Source organism: Helianthus annuus, chromosome 17, assembly GCF_002127325.2.
Source record: "Helianthus annuus cultivar XRQ/B chromosome 17, HanXRQr2.0-SUNRISE, whole genome shotgun sequence".
In the NCBI taxonomy this organism is placed as follows: domain Eukaryota; kingdom Viridiplantae; phylum Streptophyta; class Magnoliopsida; order Asterales; family Asteraceae; genus Helianthus; species Helianthus annuus.
The window spans coordinates 45,968,863-45,990,122 of record NC_035449.2 but is presented as its reverse complement, the minus strand read 5'-3'; the positions used below and the strand labels follow the sequence as shown (position 1 = coordinate 45,990,122).

The 21,260-nt window shown below is 37.5% G+C and overlaps 1 protein-coding gene across 1 annotated transcript; it reads left to right on the top strand.

Moving 5' to 3' along the window:
- Nucleotides 1-2,481: 2,481 nt before the first annotated feature.
- Nucleotides 2,482-4,057, top strand: LOC110924140 (copper methylamine oxidase; the record flags this gene model as incomplete). Its single annotated transcript, XM_022168177.2, has 2 exons — nucleotides 2,482-2,835; nucleotides 3,733-4,057. Coding segments are annotated over 2 exons (663 nt in total), but the record flags the coding sequence as incomplete, so codon positions are not given.
- Between the last annotated feature and the right edge of the window lie 17,203 nt (nucleotides 4,058-21,260).

The window sequence follows — 21,260 nt, the reverse complement described above, 5'->3', positions numbered from 1 at the left end:
AGAAGACAGCTATGGGGCACTGAAGGGTTAAATAAAGTGGCTATAAATACCTGAATAAAAGAAAAAATTTATGTTTTATTTATTTGGGTTTATCCCTATAAAAACAATTGAATTGAATATATGTTTTAGCTCATTTATTTAATATTAAAATTTGGTGTTTTTATAAACTCTGAAATTATTTTCTAACTACGATGCTGATGAAAAATTTTTCCGCTGCGTATTTAATAAACACCGGTGCCACTTAACTGGTTCACGGCTCCCGCTCCCAGGGTGGGGTGGGGGATTGTGACAAGATTACGCTAGCGGGAATATTTGGGTTTACAAGTATGTGATGCATGCTAGATTATGTTATGCTATGCCTTAATATGCGTTATTGTTATGTGGATATCGATAAACTCTTTTATACGTACGCTAGTACACCAAAACTTGTATGCTCGCCAATACTTTATCTGTTGACATGTTACTTTAATATATATTGCAAGATTGAGATTGCGACGCGTTGAAAAGAATCTAGTAGGAAGGACTAGAAACACACCAAAGTTTAATTTATGTTTATTCGATTAGCAATACGTTACTTGTTATACTTTTGTTTTCAAATCATATACTTGAACCGTTAGCGATGAAATGAAAATGTACTTTTTAATACTTGTCACATTTAGACATTATGAAGTCTCTTGCAATGTCGTTTTCGTCTCACTACAATGTTTACGTCATCGGTTGGGGTGTGACAGATTGATATCAGAGCTATAAATATAGGGAATTAGGAAAAGTTGCCATGCTTTTGACATAGTCTATAGTTAAGCACCTTATTTGACCATTGTTGATTAATATGCTAAATTCCTTAGAAGTCTTCTTACGTGCTTGTATCTACTTTTTAATTCAAGACACATGCCTTTCCTAAGGCAAAGTTACACGACCATGTGAAGGCACAAAACACTCGTATTATACAAACGAGACGATTTCATCAAAATAGGCGTAAAACTCTCGCTTTGGTGAAGGACTCTCGCGCTCTCGATTTACACGAAATTACACATCAAGCTAGGAGTGGCATCCTTACCTTGATGGAAATTTCACTAAGCTCATTCTAGTGGACTCTTACCAACGAACACAACCCGATATCTCTTTCTTAAAACGGGTCATGTTAATCGACCAAAACCTGTTTTTTCTGTATCGTGTTCAAGTCGTATCAAATGATGTTACCCGTGAATTTTATTTAAAAACCCATAGAGATGCTACTAAACGATTTAACATTGTATTTTATGGGCAAGTTCGTGTTCCGCTTTTCGAACACATTAGCGTCTCATGGACCACAGACATATCACTACTAGAAAACTAAGCAATTGACACCAAAATTTGCTACCAAAATAATACGGTAGCAAATTAGCTACCCATTTCCCAAATAAATTTAAAGTCAGCATATTTTTATATGTTTACTACGATATGGTAGCTAGATGGTCACAAATTTTGTGACCGTTTATTTTCGGTCTTAAATCCGTGAGAAATATAAAACTACGTGATAAAAATACTAAATTGTCACCGTTCTTGGTGGTAGCAACAACAAATTTTAAGTTTTTATCCAGGGCGGCCTAATTGAGCGCCAGCCAAATTTTTGGAAAAAAAACTTTTTAGCCTTTCCACCTATCGTTAGGGTTTTGAGTCCAAGTGATTAGAACAACTCCCACTAACCCCACTGTCATTTACTAGTATGCAGCAATCGCCAAGACGAAGAAGTCCTCTCAAAGATAGCAAATGTCAGGTTTTTTCTTATTTTGATTTATATTAATTTGTGCTTTTAACTATAATCATTCATCTATCTTTCGATTAGATCACCTAATCGCGTCGTTAGGGTTAATTATGATCTCGTTCTACTCATCCTTTACATACACATGTTAAGCATTGCGATCGCACAGCATGTTAGATCCGATTAAGATAACATGACAGTTTAAGATATATCTAGGGTTTTGATTGTAAGTCGATAACCGATGTCAGGTTTTCTATTGTTCTTGTTGGATTAATTTGGGGTTTCTGACAAGATTTACATTTTTAATCTCATTTGCTCACATAAATAGAGTATTATTGGTGATGGATTTAGGGCTTTGGGAGTAAGTGCTGTATAATTTGGGATATATTAGGATATACGGAGTTTCTGGTGAGATTTTGATGATAACATCATCTTATTAGCAATAGTGAATTAGCGAGTATACATAGGTAACAGAGGTGGGAGCATGATGCCCTTTGATATGATGAAACACATCAAACATCATCTTATTAGCAATAACGAATTAGTGAGTATACATAGGTAACAGAGGAGGGAGCATGATGCCCTTTGCTATGATGAAACAAAATGACTTGTACAAAGTTCTTGCAAGCAATGTAGTTTCAAAAGTGGGAAAAGATGTCGAAAAGGAAAAGTTACAAACTAGAAGTCCTCATTGGTTCAGAATGTGGATTTGTGGTAAAATCACTTGAATTATCTACCTGTTTACTGATTTGTGGTACTTTTATCAGGATGGAAAAATAGAAGCGGAGGTGAAACTAACCGGGATTTTTAGCTTAGGAGCTTTACAACCTAGTGAATCTAGAAAATACGGGACTACAATTGCACTTGGACTCTATGCTCCTGTTCATCAACACTTTTTTGTTGCTAGAATGGATATGTCCTTTGACTGTAAGCCCGGTGAATCCCACAATCAGGTGGTTGAGGTGGATGTTAAAATTGAAGGACCAGGAGATGCAAATGTACACGACAATGCGTTCTACACTGAAGAAAAACTGTTGAAATCTGAACTCGAAGCAATACGTGATTGTAATCCTTCATCTGCCCGACATTGGATTGTAAGTCTCTCTATCTCTCTCTCTCACACACACACACATTTAAGGGGTTAATATGTGTTTTAAATTTGATTATGTGATAAGATACGTTAGAATTAGATAAAGCAATGATAATAAAATGGACCATAGGAGAGAGTGTTTGGATATATCTATATTGTAAGTTCTAATAAACTAATAATTAGGTTTGTAAATGTCTGGCAAGATCTGATTAGATTAGTCGACAAGATAACCTAAAAAGAGATGTGCAAAGAGGTCTTGTGAAATGAGATAGTAATTGTGATATTAAAAAAATAAGAGTAAAATGCCATTTTCGTCCCTAAGGGTCAGCCGGTTTTGCGACTTTTATCCAAAGGTTTGTTTGTTTCGTGTCTGCATCCAAAAGGTTTGAAATCTTGCCATTTTCACCTGGCTCGTTAACTCCATCCATTTTTCTCAATTAAGTCAGGGGTATTTTCATCGTTTTTGTTAACTTAAAGGGTAATTCGGTCTTTTGAATACTTGTACATTATGCTAAATTCTTGTACGTAAAGTGAAATCGATCGAATTGCCCTTTTAAGTTAATAAAAAGACAAAAATACCCCTGACTTAACGGAGAAAAATTGATGGAATTAACGAGCCGGATGAAAATAGCAAGATTTTAAACCTTTTGGATCCAGATGTGGAAAAACAAACCTTTGGACGAAAGTACTGGCTAAACCTCAAGGACGAAAAAGGCATATTACTCAAAAAATAATGAGTAAAATAATAAAAAAAAAAACATTTTCTAAAGTATATTTTATGTTTTGAATTTAAAATTAAATAACACACTTAATAGTTAAATAACGAAATTAGATACATATTTGGTGACCTATATAGTGAACTTTATTATAGCCTATGAATGATAGATGTTCCATGATTCAGATCAGGAACACAAGAACTTTAAATCGAACCGGTCAATTGACCAGCTACAAACGAGTAGCTGGATCAAACTGTTTACCATTAGGTGGGGCCGAGGCTAAGTTTTTGAGGAGAGCTGCTTTTTTGATGCACAATTTGTGGGTCACACAATATGAACCCGAAGAAATGTTTCCTGGTGGAGAGTTCCCTAATCAGAATCCACGTGTCGGTGAAGGATTGGCTACTTGGGTTAAGAAAAATCGATCTCTTGAAGAAACGGATCTGGTTCTTTGGTATGATCCACTGCCCTTTGTCATTTATATTGGATTATGACTTGTTTTGTAACTATGTTTTATGTGTTAACTGTTTAATTTAGTTTTAAAAGTTCCAGGTCAACCCGACCCGCCTAGTTTCGGTCCTCTACCGAAAGCGGCCCGTCTTAGGTAGGTTACAGAGTTACTGGATGCTATAGGCATGCACGCAATTTCACAATAACTACATATTGTTATTAGTTAACTGTTTTACGCTTAGAGCATCCACAATGGAGCTTTCAAGGACAAAAATGGCATTGTCAAAGACAAACACCCCGTTGCTTCACTTTGTCATGAATAAAAAGCAAGTGCTGGGATGCAGGGGCACTTTTTTTCTAATACTAAAAATTATAAACTATTTGATTTTTAGTGGAATTTAAGCTGTGAGATATTTTTTTTTTAAATATCAAGTTATTCATATACGAAATAAATTTATATGGATTTTTATAGCAATACAATATAAGTCTCACCTTAACTTTAAACTTGTATTATGATTCATTATATTAAAAACTAAGTAGTTCTTACTATAAACAGTTTAGTTATGAAATAGTAATTACGTGGGACCAAACAAATACCGATGTTTAACAGCTGACTTGGCATTATTTGAGTTTTGTATATAGCACTGCAAATTTAAACTTTCTTAAGAAAACAATGTAAGTGTTCAAGATTCTCTAGTTAATGATGTTTAAAATTATTATTTTGTGATTTGTGTTGGGGTTTTTTTGTTAAGTTTGCAAGTATAAATGGTTAAGTTTATGTGGGGTTGGGTTTGATTATGTTTCTGATTGATAAGTTTTTATTTTTATTTGATATTGTTTGTGTTATTGTTGAATTTAGGCATGGGTTGGATTATGAGAAGAGCAAGGTGGAACGTGAGGGTCTGAAACTAAAACTGAAATCCTCAAAGCTACAGGTCAATAGTTGAAAGATCTTTTTTTTTTTACAAAAAGAGTGAAAGCTGAATATGGTATCATTGTTCTCCCATGTTTTTGCCTCACAGTTTGAAGTGGAACTGCTGGAGATGCAAATTGAAGCTATGTTAACCGCTAGAGATGCAAATTGAAGCTATGTTTCCCATGTTTTTGCCTCACAATTTGGGTTAAAAATCTCACCCCTAGTCATATATTTAGATATGGATCAGTAGGAGTTATAATTAGTAGGATAGTAACTAAAAATTTAAATGCTTGTATCTATTACTTTGCACATTGTTGTTAAATTCTAAATTCTACATTTGTAGGATAAGATAATTGGGCGTGAATTGTTAGCTCATGCGATGCGAAAGCAATCACATTGTAGGAAAGGAAGCACGCCATTAAATAGGTCAACGATGGCCATAGGCGCCTTATTACTCACCAATACTTGACTTCTTTCATCCGGTTGTATAAATTTGTACGTTTTCTTTGATTCTGACTTCTTAATTTTGTTCATTGTTTGTTTTGTAGATTGAAAAGTCAAACTTGGTTATCAAGGAGCCGTTAAGGAAAAGGACGAAGAAAACGAAAGGTTAAATGGAGTTATTGCGGGCTTGTTGGTTGAAAAAGAAAAGGATAAGATGGACAAAGATGTCATGCTCAATAGAATGTCACAAATTGAAACTATGTTAACTGCTATGGTTCGAAGATAGGCTATAAACACTTGGTTTTGAATGTTTTGATGTTTATCATATTAGGATAATTTCGGAAATTTGATGTTTCAGTTGGCATTTATATTAGAATGTTTTATAATTTTATATATTTTTGGGATTTTGTAATTTTATTTGATTATTTTATATATGTGTTGTATAAATAATTATTTATGGGTTTGTGTTCAAACTATTTCCAAATAGAGCTAAGATGAATGAGATATCGAAGCTTGAAGTTGTATGTTTGGAACAAACAAAGATGAGAAAAATGGATTAAGTTTTGTCAACTTGTCCCACATAGGTGGGATGATAAAACTTGTAGTGGTTTATAAGGAGGATGACTCCTTGTATATTGTCTACCTTTGGACAAAAACTAGTGGGACCATAAACGGTGCGACGCACCCTTCCTCGCACATGTGCACGCGTGGCGTAGGCCATGGGCGCAATGTGGCGCACTTAGCACTTCGCACACCGCCTTGTATTTTTGTCCATGAGCGCGTGGTCAGGTACATGGCGGGTGGCGGCTCAGCTTATGACGCACCTTGGGTGGCGTAGGCGCATGACACAGGTTCTTTATGTGTCTATTATTGGCTAAGGCGGAGGAGCAGTTTGCACGCAAGTCTAGAAGGTGCAGGACTTGCGGCTTTCGAAAAGCGCGGGTACGCGGACTTCATATGGCGCGGACCGAAGTTTCGGTCCGACAGCAGCCTTGGCACAAGTTCACATGCGCGCGCGAGCGGCCAGTCATATTGGTCAACCACCAGAGTTAATGTCTAAACGGTTTCAAAAAGAATGTTTAATTCTGTCATGAATGAAAACGGTTGTTTTTTGACCAACTACTAAAATCCGTTTATGAAGATTTCAAACCTGGTTTTATTACAAGATTAATTATCTTGTTTATGACCAATTTTAATAGGTTTGAATAAGTCTTTCAATAGTGTTAGTATGTGTATGAACATAAAGGTTCATTCTAAATAGAGAAAAATACAAACAAAATAACTTTTGTTCCATAGAAATTTAGAGAAGAGTATTCTCTAAGTTGTCTTTTTATACAACTCAGTATTTTCCTTCAAAATAAAGAACACTAAATTATACCCGGTGTAATCTCGGGCGTGAGAGTCAGCTCCGGCAGTACACGTACTGTTCCGGTTGTTGTACCCTGGGAGACAGAACCGTCTGAGAGGAGGCACGGAATCTGATTTAGGGGAAGCGTGTTGAAACACGTGCCTCAACCAAAACCGTCAACAATTTTGCTTGTCTTGCAGCGGAGTTTCGATCTGGAAGGTGCGGTTGAAGTTTCCAAAGACGCTTGCTTGAATCAAGATTGGTACAATTATATTGTATTTTATATTCATTTATTTAGTTTTTGTAACCGGTATTGTACTAGAAGAATTTCCCACAGATAACGAGAGTCTCGTTATTATATATTTTGTAATATATTTTAATAAAAAGTGAACCTAGTTCCTACATTAATGTCACAAAAATTTGTGTAAATAGCAAAATGTTAGGTGTAAATAGAATCACCCTAAAAAAATCTATCCAATAAAATTAGATACTTCATAAAATATCTATTTTGATAAATACTTTTCAAAGTACCAATTTTAGTAATTAAGTTTTCCAAAAACACTTAAGAAAAAAAAAACCTCCATTTGATAGTATCTTTGAATTAGACGATTTATGGTTTTTGAGTCAAGTTGTTTTTACATTTCGTGTGAATCATGAGTTGACATCTAATACTATGATGATACGTAATGTTATTAATTATTTGTCATTTACTTATTTAATGATACTAATATGACTCTAACTAGATGTAAGATTCGTCGCGTTGCGGTTAGGATATTACAAATTACGACACAATGAATCTATTTTATACTGCTAGGGCCTTACAATTATGGCGCAGTGAATCTATTTTATACTTCTCTATAGACCCGCTCGTTGCGTTTTAAAACCACAAACCTAAGGATTAACTACTACATCTTTATATCAAGTTAGATATCCAAACGATCACATTGTGTTTCCAAATGTCTTGTGGAGGGAAATACAAATACTTGATGCTGATTAGGGATGAGCACGGTACCCGTTCGGTGTCATACCGGTAACGGTACCCAAAACAATAACCCACACAAGCTAGTTGTTTTGTAAAAAAAAAACATTGTCCAAGAATATATGCTTAGACTACCACTTTTAATGCACCATAATGTTAAAAATGATAGTATGTTTTGTAAAAAAAAACCATCGATCCGCCGCAATGCGGCGGGGATTCTTTAGTTATAACTAAGTCGATTTAGGACGCGCATGTTATGTTGAACCTTTCAAACGGGAAAAAATAGACGATGTAAAAACGTTCACCCACACATGTACGTTGCGTCGTGTTAACTCGCAAAATTTAGAACGAAACATAAAAACGTTAAACCAAAGACGCACGTTTCGATGTGTTTAGTCACAAAATTTTTGAACGAAGCATAAAGCGAAAAAATTTGCGGAAAATAAAAATTATAAAGGACCAAAGTTGAAAGTAAAAAAAGTTGTGAGGATAGATTGCAAAAGATAAAAAGTTTTATGTTAAAAGTAAAAAACAAATAGTTTTGCGTTAAAGGTAATTTATGAAATACATTTGAGTGAAAAGTTAAAAAATCATTTTTTTTAAAAACCCTCAAAGCCAAGGTTACGACAATCATATGCATAACCATATGAAATACATTTGAGTGAAAAGTTAAAAAATCATTTTTTTTAAAAACCCTCAAAGCCAAGGTTACAACAACCATATGCATAACCATTTTTTCTTTGGAAAACTCTCAAAGGCAAGATTACAACAAATAAGTAAAAAAAATCAAAGTGGTTAAATCGCAAAAGATGGAAACTTTTGAATTAGAAGTGAAAAATCAAATTAATCAAAGGGGTTAAATTGTATAAGATGAAAACTTTTGAATTAGAAGTGAAAAATAAAATTAATCAAAGGGGTTAAATTAACAAAGATTAAAACTATAAACTTAAATTGTCAAAGATTAAAACTTTAAGGTTAAAAGTGAAACAAAGATTAAAACTTTAAACTTAAATTGTGAAAGATTAAAACCTTAGGGTTAAAAAGGAAAATTCCAACTTTTTTTTTTTGAAAATCTCCCAAAGCCAATTGTACAACCTTGATATGCATAAGTTTGTTGCTTCTTTATAAGGTTATAATTTGTAATATTATAGAAATGTATTATGATGAAAAAAGCATGGAAAATGGAAAATCTAGAAATAGAGAAACCGCTATGGTAGTAAATTTTTTAATGAAATGGTAGCAAATATGTCATTAAATGGTAGCAAATTTTTAATGTAGTAAATTTTTTAATGAAATGGTAGCAAATATGTCATTAAATGGTAGCAAATTTTTAATGAAAACGGTGGCTAAATGGAGGCAACATCGGTGGCTAAATGGTACAAAAAACCGTGGCAAAAAAACCCGTCACAACTTGGTAGCAAACAAGGCCATTGAGTAGCAAACATCGCCATTGAGTAGCAAACATCGAGCGGTCACAAATAATTTTGACCGTTTTTGTGGTGGCAAAAATTTGGTAGCAAAGTATAAAAGTGGTGGCTATTTGGTGGCAATAGGGCAATTGACACGGGTGTTTTTGCCACTGCATTTTCGGTTACAAAATGGTGACAATAGGGCAATTGCTACCGTTTTGCTACCGAATATACGGTGTCAAAAGCCATATTTTCTAGTAGTGTATAGAAACTATATGTGGTCATTTATATGTATAAAAGGACATAATATTATCGTTTTGGACTTGCTAATGTATCTATCTTCCTTCAAAACAAACAAACAAAATGTCACGTTTTATTTTAAACTAATTTGGAATTTTGTCAATACTACCATGCATGTGATTATTTTAATTCTCCACCTAGTATTTTTTTTAAACCATTTTGAAATTTTGTCAATTCCTTTAAAACAAACAAAACAAAATGTCACGTTTTATTTTAAACTAATTTGGAATTTTGTCAATACTATCATGCATGTGATTATTTTAATTCTCCACCTAGTATTTTTTTTTAAACCATTTTGAAATTTCGTCAATAGTACCATGTGATCATTTTAAAATCTCCACCTAGTAGTATATTCGAATGAAAGTATCTGAAGAAATGTTAGCGAAAAAAGTACGATGGTGAGAACTGATGCCTGGTCATGGAATGAGGATGTGTTGCCGTAGGGGTGTGTATGGGTCGGTTTGCGTCGGTCTTAGCCTAAAACTATAACCATAACCGTAATATCGGTTATGGTGGTTATTGTTAATCGAGTTTGATGGTTATAGCGAGTCGGTTGTGGGTGGTTAACCGTGTATTTAGCCTAGCTAAATAGCTTAATTTTTTTTTTATCATGCAATAAATTGTTATTGCATGTTTGTATATATTAGTATATTACATAGTATTAAAAAATACATATAATCTATAATATCAATACCGATTATCACCGAATATTCAAATAAAGTGATCTGATATATTCCATAAATTCAAATAAACATTCAACAAAAACCGCAAAACAATATGAAATAACCAATAAATACGAAAAAAAATTAATCAAAAACATTAAATATTAAAAAACTAGTGAAGAGTCCTAAATCCTACTAAGATTTATTACATGTTGGTCTGGTTCGGTTATAGTGGTTATGGAAACATTGATAACCATAACCGACTCGCTACTTTCGGTTTTAAAAAAACCATTAACCGACCCACCGGTTTTTGATTTGGTTCGGTGATGTCGGTTAATTCGGTTATGGTTCGGCTAATTCGGTTTTTTGCACACCCCTATATTGCCGTTTGTTGCAATGTTTACGCTAACGTGTTTGGAAATGGGGGTGGCAACCATAGTCAAAGCATCCATGAATGATGGTATGGGCAGTATCGCCTTTGTTGTTTACCATAATGTTCTCGGGACAATCATTCTTCTTCCATATTTCATCGTTCACGTCATCAGGTGAAGCTGCACTCCTAGTTCCATCAATTTTGTTTCTTTGAAGAAAATACCGATTAGATTAGTTTAATTGCCATTGTACAGAAAGGTTGAACGTCCTCCACTCACACTCCACATTCTGTTTAGATTCTTCATTCTTGGCCTTCTTGGGTAAGTGTTTGAATCCATAATTGAAACATAACTTTTTGGGGTCAAATGAGTTAATTTTGTATGTAGACTGTCTTTTTGAGGTACTTGTGTATGTAAGCCTTTCCTATAGCTCTACAACCATGGAAAGTGCAATGGGGAACTTAAGTCCTGGGATTACATTCTTGATTCCAGTATTTTTCAGGTACTGTTTACTAACAAAATTCACCTTTTTTTAACATTAGAGACAAACAAAGGTCGTCCAACTAGTGTTATTATCTCAGTATGGTTTTTAAACTATGCAAAGAAAAATTAACATGCTATCGAGTTATTCAATTGGGTTCCTTTACTTGCAGTATACTTATTACCAATCACTCATTCCCCTTGCCTCTTGTTGTCAAGTTGCACCCGTTCTAGGTTTCTCGGGTTGTTAATGAAAGAGTATGAAGTTTAACTAATCAAAATGAAACGATTGTAAAATCTAGAGAATAAGCAGAAAAAGGAATCACTTTTTCTGGTTCTTGCTTAAAGCATAAAATCTCGAGCTTTAGAACTCGATTATCCAAACCCATCTGGGTATATTATATTATATAAATCCGGCAAATCTCGCCAGTAAGTTCTCCATCTGGAGTACGATACTGATTTTATGTCAATAATTTTTAACAACTATAAATGCCAAACTTAGTATGATAAAAGCACCATATGGTGATGGGCAGTATCTGTTATGGGTGAAATTCTGAGCCCATATCCTGACACTATATCTTGATTTTATGTTAGTTGTTTATGATCAGGATATCGGACCAGGATATTGGTAACATCCTGAGGCAGTATCCTGACAGTTACTAACGATTTGCTTATAGCTTGTAGCTGATGGTTGTTAACGTTCACAAAGACCAATTCCCCTGAAGACTCGCTCAAATTAGTTGGAAAAGAGACGTTGGAGCCAGGAAAAATAGTCTACAACATTCAAAAGAGAATATTCCAAAGTATCCTGGAATAATAGGATAGTTTGTTGGTTCTTGTAACTTTAAATATGGATGGCCAGATCTCGTACGACACTTCACTTCAACTAACTCCACTTCTAACTCTCGAATTCATACACATTTCTCTTGCAATCACACACTAACACTCATCACTTGCAATCATTGTAACACTTAGTAGAGATCTGAGCATTATCCTACACTGTATCCTGGTTATTCAAGCAATAAGAAGAACAAGGCAGCCGATGATTGTCAGCTCCCGAGGATTTATGCCGGAGATCTAGATTGTTCAAAGGCTTTCCTCGTATATCTCGTGTCAACCTTTATATTTCTGCTCATTGTTTGATTGTTGATATAGCTTGGTATCCTGAGCTATATCCTGAAACTGTTTTTGCAAACTAACAAACCAACATATTTTCCACAAGCATTGCTATACCTCACAAAACTAATTTGATCACTTAATTGCTTTGGTAATTTTTGACCAAAACAATTTGGCGCCCACCGTGGGGCGAGTGGTGCTATTTCTACTAAAAGCTTTCTTAAAATCACTACTTGGTTTTCTATTTTCAAAACTTTTTGCACAACTATTTTCAATGGCCTCAAAATCAAACATGAGTTCTTCATCCATGCCTGCTACAACCTCTTCCACAACCGGTTCAGTGCTTCCATCACCTCCACAGATGTAAGCTCCTTCACAGGCTCAAGCTCCTCCAAGGAGGGTTGAGACTCACATATCCCGAGACATTGTTCCTGCTCAAAATGTCCACAGATCTGGTGTTCTAGGGAGAACTCTTGTTATGGCTTCTAATGATGAAATTCTAACTTTGTTTGGTAGTATACAGGATCAGATGAAGCAACAGCAGGAAACTAACAAAATGCTGATAAACGAGATACAACTCTTGAAGTCTAACTCCAAAAGACCTGCTGAGGATACTGTCACTCCCTTGCAGCCCAGAACCCTGAACTTTAGTTCCGCGGTGTATACTGAGGATAGTCAGGGCAATGTTGTGCCCAGTATTCCCAGGTCAATACTCCTGAAATACCCTCAACAGCTAGGATATCGACTGTCAGAGGACCAGGATATGCTCCGGGATATGGCCGAAATCCCCAAACTGGTAATGTATCTAATAATATTAATAATCTTGCAACTAACAGTCTTGGATCTTTACAGGATACAGCTGTGACCTCAGCACTTTCTAGGGAGCTGCAAAAATTGAAGGATATGATATCCAGTGTGCCTGGGGTTGTGTTGCCTATTCCGGAAGTATCCCAGGATAGCCACAGGATATCCCGGTTTGCATATCCTATATGTGATGCTGAAATTCCAAAAAGATTTCAAACTCCCAATATGAAGCTTTATGACGGAACCACGGATCCCGAGGAGCATATTGCTCAGTATAGGGAGAGGATGGAAATTAACCCTATTCCTCCACATCTCAAGGAAGCATGCCTTTGCAAGGGCTTCGGCTCTACTCTAATAGGATTAGCCTTAAAATGTCTCTTAAACGTCCCACCTCATTCAATTACATCATTTGCTCATTTGGTTAACTTGTTTAATAGTCAGTTTTCTTGCAGTAGAAGTTTCGAGAAACTAACCAGTGATCTCTAAAGGATAACTCAGGGTCCTCAAGAATCCCTAAGGGATTATGTAAACAAGTTTAGCAGGGAATCCTTGGATATTCCACATCTTGATGTTGCCATGGCAGTACAGGCATTCAAGACGGGACTACAAAATGATTCTCCATTTTACCAAAATCTTGGGATGAATCCTTGCAGGAACCTGGATGAAGCTTGAAACAGGGTTCTGAGATTCATCAGGCTTGAAGACGATAAGAAGATGCAAGAAAGGATGAATTCATCCTTAACATACGAATCGACAAACAGGAAGTCAGAATCCTCATATAAGCCATACCGCTCTAAGCCGTATGGCAGGAATGACAGCAAGAAAATGAATGCTGTTGAGGATGAGGATCCTGAAGAGTATCTTGAATTGTCAAAATATTGTTTTTCTGTTAATATACCCGAACTAATGTATGCTATGCAGGGTTTGGAAAATAAAGCGAGGTGGTCAAGAAAGAACCAGCAAAAGGCTGATTGGAAGGATAAATCCAAGTCGTGTGCCTTCCATGAGGATTTAGGACATACTGAAAAGGATCCTGAACGAGCAGCATCGCCTCCTCCAGACGCCAAGATCATTAAATTCATACCAGGAGGATCCGATATATGTGGAACCTCTTATTCTGCAGCGAAGAGACATGCCAAGGAGGCTAAGGCAGAACGGGGGGACAAGCCGACCAGGATGACAACTCTTACAACTGATAAAGTGATAATGTTTGATAGTGATGACCAGGATAGCGTCCAGGATCCTCATCACGATGGTTTGGTAATCACTTTATATATTGCTAATCATTTTGTGCGCAGGATACTAGTGGACAATAGCAGTTCTGTCAACATTATCCAGTTGGAAACGCTGAAGAGAATGAACATCCCCCAGATGGAGATCACTTCAAAATCCACTGTGCTTGTAGGGTTCAGTGGAGAGGCAAAGAATACTGTGGGAGAAATAAAGCTACCAGTATATGTTGAAGGAGTAAATTCAATGCAACGATTCTTTATCATTGATTGATTATCCTGCTACAATATTATATTGGGCAGGCCATGGATCCACGATATGAAGGCTGTCCCATCAACCTATCATCAGTGTATCAAGATCCCTACCCCTTGGAGGTAGTTAAAGTGGAAAGCGATCAACAGGAGGCAAAAGAATGTTATTCCTCCTCAATGAAGTCTTCAACAAAGTCCAAAGCAGGATAGCAATTAAAGATACGAGCCCAGGATATCGCGGAAGCCTCAGATCAGGATGTTAAGAAAGTTACCCCGGATCAGGATAATCCAGATATCTCGGTGCTCGAAGGAGCTAACATCCCTTAGGATATTGAGAACCAGCTAACTAATTTTCTAAAATGCAGGTTGTCCATGTTTGCATGGAAGCATGAGGATATGATAGGTATTTCTAAAGATATTATAACTCATAAGCTTGGGATTGACAGGTCTTTCAAGCCCGTTCAGCAAAAGAGAAGGAAGTTTGCTCCTGAAAGAAACGCAATCATATAGGAGGAGGTCGAAAGATTATTGAAATCCAAGATGATTAGGGAAGTCAAATTCCCCAAATGGCTAGCAAACGTGGTTGTGGTTCAAAATAAGAATGGGAAATGGAGAGTTTGTGTAGATTACACAGACATGAATAAAGCATGTCCTAAAGACCCATTTCCTTTGCCTCATATAGATTCAATGGTGGATGCAACTGCCGGTCATGAAATGCTTACCTTTATGGATGCATCCTTAGGATTCTAGCAGATCCAAATGGAACCATCCGATCAGGAGGATACTGCTTTCATGACACCAACAGGTATTTATTGTTATGCTGCCATGCCTTTCGGTTTGAAAAATGCAGGTGCAACGTACTAGAGATTGGTGAACATGATGTTTAAAGACAAACTGGGGGACACCATGGAGGTGTACATTGATGATATGGTGGTAAAGTCCAAGAAGGGGGAGGATAATCTCTAGGATCTTGAATGTGCATTCAATATCCTGGACCAATATAACATGACGCTGAATCCTGCTAAGTGCCATTTCGGAGTGGGGGCAGAAAAATTTTTAGGATACATGGTGACTAATAGGGGAATAGAAGCAAGCCCAGAACAGATCAAGGCTATCCTGGATATCAAATCACCATCCAACATGAAAGATGTGGAAAGATTAACAGGACGAGTAACGACTTTAAACAGGTTTATATCAAGATCTTCAGAGAAATGCAAGGAATTCTATGATATCCTGAAGAAGAATATGAAATTCGAGTGGGGAGAAAAACATGAAGCAGCCCTACAAGGATTGAAGCAGTATCTTTCAAGTGCGCCTCTACTGGTGAAGCCCGAGGATGGTGAACCATTATCCCTATTGTTTTGGTCAAAAATCAGATGAGGATAATGCAACCAAACTCTTTATCACGGGGTATGATGCTTGAATTGGTGAACAACAATGAGGATCACTTAGAAGTAAATTGCACAAGTGACACAAAGATTTATACGAGGAAAAAGCCCTTGATCAATGAATGATCTCCGGCATAAAAAACCTCGGGTTATGGAAACAACCGATCACCAACTTCAAATTAACCAACAATTGTATACAACTTCGGATAATAGCGAGCTAGGTACAAGGATCACTATGGTGTAACGTGCAAAAATGTGTAAAAATTGTTAAGTGTTTTGCTGTATGCTCAAGAGTGCGGTTGTACGAGTGTGTGTAGCCAAAATTAGCCAAGTGTTCTAAAAACTAGCTCGCTACCCCTTTAAAAATAGAAGTTAACTATGCTAACTAACTATCCGCAATTCGTGCCTTGCTCCCACGTTCTCCACAACGTCCATTTTCAGTCAAATATGTGCGAAATAACCGTGGAATATTCCTTAGTAACGTTGCTAAGACCATGTCCAACTTGTTACTCCTGCAAAACAATACGAAATTCAAAGTGAACAATCGTTAGTATAAGGATCCTTAGGGTGATCCATGATCCTGGTCCTGAAGCCCTTTTGCGGATCACTATCTGTCACAGAAGTAAGGATCACTAATAGGATAACAAGTGAGGATCATAGGTCATTAAAAAATCCTGCCCTAACAATTGCCCCCAAAATATAAGGAGTAATTATGTAACATAAATGAGTTATATTTTGCTGATCTTATCCGCAACTAACTAACGGATATATAGCCGTTGTAATCGAACTATCCGTTGCAATCCTGACATCACGGAAGTGACAACCCTGCAAGATCATGATTATAAATAAGAGATAGAGATAGGATCAATTTGCATTTAAATCTTAGAGAGACTCCCTTTATAATCTCATCCGAAGAACAAACAGGTATTCTCTCTTCATCTTCTTCCTTCTCTTACTCTGTTTTATTACTTTTACCACCATCTTGCGAAAAATGTTGCTCCGGAACTCACCTCCTAAGGATCACCAGAAAAACAGCAAAGGAACGCTGCTGTTTCACTGATCCTCAGATCGATAGGATCCGCTATTGCTTTCCTGCGGACACCGTATTTAAATCCTTCGATCCCACTGCCCTGAGTGATCACGTTTCTGAAACATGGGTTGCCTTCCCTGTTACTCCGTTTACCGTAGGATACACCTATCCTTTTCCGGCCTTTACCCAGTCCTTCTTCTCTCTTACTGGCATCTCTTATATCCAAGCCATGCCAATGATCTGGAGGGTTTTGTATACCCTTGAAAGGATCATTGAGCAGGAGGGGATTGACCTAGGAATGTCAGAGCTGGGCGAGATGCACGATCTCACTACCTTTGGATCCCACCGCTACTTGTTCAAACATAAACCTGGTGAAGAACACCCAATCTTTAAAGCCACCAAGAACGACACCAACTGGAAACGGCGTTTTTTCTTTCTCAGAAGAGATACTATCCCCAATGGAAAAGATCTACCAAGAAAATGGGCTACCCATGGTAGGATAGAGGATCCTGAGAAGGATCACCAGACAGTCTCCTTTTGTATGAGGATCACTAACACCCTTTTGTTCTTTGTTATGCAGCTGTTACCGTCTCACACCTCAAACTGTCTCCTGCTGCCAAAGAGAGGCTTGCTGCCTTTAGAAGATTCAATCCTGAAATAAGATCATTCAAGACAACCACCTAGGATTCATAAGAGGTATCCTCAGGTTCTGTCACGATGTCAAGTAAGTATCCTGTTTAAAAATTCAAATAAACAGTTAAATATAAGTAGGATAAGGATACTTATCTTGTTTTGATTGTGCAGGTGCTGGAAAATCCTCAAAGTCTGCCTCCAAATTCAGTGTCACTGATCTTGCCAATGTCAGATCCTCCAAGAAGAAGACTCCTGCTAGCCCAACTGCTTCAATCCCCAAGGCACCCTCCAAAGGAAGGGGAGGCAAGAAAAGAAAAGCCTCTGAAGCTGAGGATCTGCAAGGTCTGCCCTTGATCCGCCAACAATTCCTTGAGTACTTCAATGAGGTAAGGATCACTGTCCCTGCTTGTATATCCTGCTTGTTTGAGGATCACCTGGTCCTGAACTGTCCTTTATACTCTTTGCAGAAATTTGCTGAGATTGAAGATTACGTGGGAAACGTTGAGGATTAGGATAGGAAGATTGCTGACCTCCAATAGGTTGTACTGCTCAAGGATCTCAAGATTGCCGACCTCCAAAAGGACCTCCAGAATGCCAAAAATGAGACGGCCAAGGTGTTGATCAATGCTGACTACGAGAAGCACGAGATCACCGAGGATGCCAAAGTATCTGCTGCCATAGCGATGTACAAGACCAAACTGCAGATGGCCTTGGAAGCTCAGGATCCTGATTTTGACAGGAGCAACTGGGATGTGGAAGGCTGGAAGGCAAGGCTGGCTGAGCTGGATGATGAAGAGGAGGCTGAAGAGATCCTGACGATTGAGGCTGGAAGCAGTGGCAAGGATCAAGGTGGTGAAGCAAGTGGAGCCGGAGGTGGTGATGCAGCGAAGGTGTAGGCTGCGTGATTGGGCAATGATGGACACTTCTAGACACAGCCGGAGCCCAATTTTTTAGTTTGATGGTAGTTTTTGTTGAACAATTGTCGGTTTGTACTTTGAACAATAGTTTTTGGATTAAGGACCCAGGATCCTTCAGACAATAGGTAGGATTGCAAATGGTGGAGGGATCCTCTGTTTGGGGGATGAAGCCATTGCGATCCTGTCGCCTTTTAATTACCTGCATGCTAAGACCGCACAAACAATGGACACCCGTTGCCAACCCATGTGGACGGGCCACGTTTTGCTGGTAGAAACGTGGGTTGGCAATCTTGACAACTTTTGGTGGTTTAATCTTTGTTAATAAAATAACTATAATCTTTTTTTGGCTTATCTTGTGTTGTTATCCTTGTTTGTCTTTTTAATTTTCAATTGTTTTGATGTATACTTGTCTAAATAAGAAATCTTGGATAAGTTAGATTGAAAATATTTAGGATATGATCCAGGATCAAATATCCTATAGTTGAAAAATCCCAAAAAGTAGTATATTTCAAGGATCACAAGTTTAGTTGTCAAATTACAAGGGTTATTCAAATAAACAATGAACAAAATTAAAATAGTTAAGGATCATACCTGAGGATCCAAGTTAGGACCCTAACCCTTAATACCATAACCAGGATAACTATAAGACAAACCTTAGAGAGAAGTAAGGATCAAGGATCCTTGGTTGTTTAACTTCAAAGACCTGAAATAGAGCATAACTTGGGACTAAGCCAATATAAGATAAAAGTTAGCAACTGGGGACAAGCCCAAGGATAACTGGGGACAAGCCCAAGGGTCGTATGTAAACTGGAGTATGGCCCTAACTGGCGACTATCCAAACTTAGTGACATGAAAATGCCAAAACCTTTGCTAACGTGAAAACGTTAGAAACCTTAGGAACGGATGTATGGTACGTCTACCATTATACGTAGGATCCTAGGTATAGCCAGTACAATGGAATTATCAGCCCCTAAAGCGAGTACTGGTCCCACTGCCATGAACTATACTAGGATCATCATGCGCTACAGGCGGAACTGGGGTCAAGCCCAAATAACATGGGTCAAACCCAAGGAACTGATTGCTTCTGTGGATAACCAACATTTTGCTAAGGATACCTGAACTTTCAAAACTCAGAATCACGTGAGAGGTGGATAAAGGACACATGATCCTTATCCTTATATGAGAAAATAAGGAAATGAAATAGTTTGAGATTAGGATATTACCGAAGTAAGGATCATCTGTGCTTTAAGGATCCTTCAAGGATGCCCATAATGTAAGGATCATCTGTTCTATGAGGATCCTGTTCACATGAAATATTTCTTCAAGTGGACAGCATTCCAGGCTCTTGGTAGCAAATCACCTTCCATGGTCAGCAATCGATATGCCCCCTTTCCTGCCTCAGCTTCAATCAAATAAGGGCCTTCCCATTTTGGTGCCAATTTTCCATCAGCAGGATTTGTGGTATTCTGAAATGCTTTCCTTAACACCATATCACCAATTTGAAACTTCCTGATCCTGACATTTTTGTTGTAAGCACCAGCCATTCTTTGTTGATAACTGGCCATCCTTATCCTAGCCAGATCCCTGATTTCTTCAATAGTATCCAGGTCTTGAACCAAGTTCTCATCATTTTCTTCAGGATCACGGATACTTGTTCTAGCAGTTGGAACCACCATTTCTGTAGGGATCACTGATTCTGCCCCAAATACCAAAGAGAATGGAGTCTGGCCTGTAGCATTCTTGGGGGTTGTCCTATTAGCCCAAAGCACATAAGGTAGTTCTGCTGCTCATTTCCCTTTTTTAGATCCAAGCTTCTTCTTCAAATTGTTGATGATGATCTTGTTGGATGATTCTGCCTGACCATTAGCTTGTGGGTGGACTGGTGTTGATGTTATCATCTTAATCCCCCAACTGTCAACAAAGTTAGTAGTTCTGCCCCCAATAAATTGGGAACCATTATCACATATAATTTCAGAAAGGGATACCAAATCTAGTAATAATATTTCTTTTAATGAAGGATATAACTTCCTTTTCTCTGACTTGGGTAAAAGCTTCAGCCTCTATCCACTTGGAGAAGTAATCAGTCATAGCAAGCATGAACAATTTTCCACCAGGTGCCTTAGGGAGCTTACCAACTATATCCATACCCCATCTCATAAATGGCCAAGAGGAGGATATGGGATGCAAAAATTCGGCCGGCTGATGAAGGATATTGCTGTGTCTCTGACAAGGATCACACTTCTTAGCATATTCCACAGCATCTCTTTTCATAGTTGGCCAGTAGTATCCTGTCCTCAGGATCCTTGAGAATAATGCCCTGCCCCCAGTGTGGTTTCCACAATCTCCTTCATGGAAGTCTTTTAAAACTTCTTGGATTTCAGGATCCTCAATGCATCTTAAATATGGTCCTGCAAGAGATCGCTTATACAACATATTATTTAAAATTGTGAATTGAGATACCTTAACTTTGAAAGCTCTAGGGTTTTCTCCTGTAGGAATCTCTCCATGTTGTAAGTATCTCATGATTGGCAGGATCCATGATCCTGATCCTGGATGCGATCGAGTATCCTCACTAGGGATAATTGAAGAATTCTCTCCTATTTCCATGGCCACATGATCCTTGATGGCAGGAGCCAGGATATGGATAATGGGGATACTTATATCCTCCGGGATCTTCAAAGATGATCCTAAATTAGCCAACGCATCAGCTTCTGTATTTTCCTCCCTTGGTACCTGTGTCAAACTAAAGGAAACAAAAGAGAGTGCCAATTCTTTGACTATCTCCAAATATTTGATAAGCTTTTCACCTTTAACAGCATAGGATCCATTAAAGTGATTAGTGATTAACAATGAATCTACATGTACCTCGAGATACCTGATCCCCATATGCTTAGCAATTTGCAAACCAGCTATCAAGGCTTCATATTCAACCTCATTGTTAGTGGTTTGGAACTCACAAGCTATAGAGTGGGGTATTATGTCCCC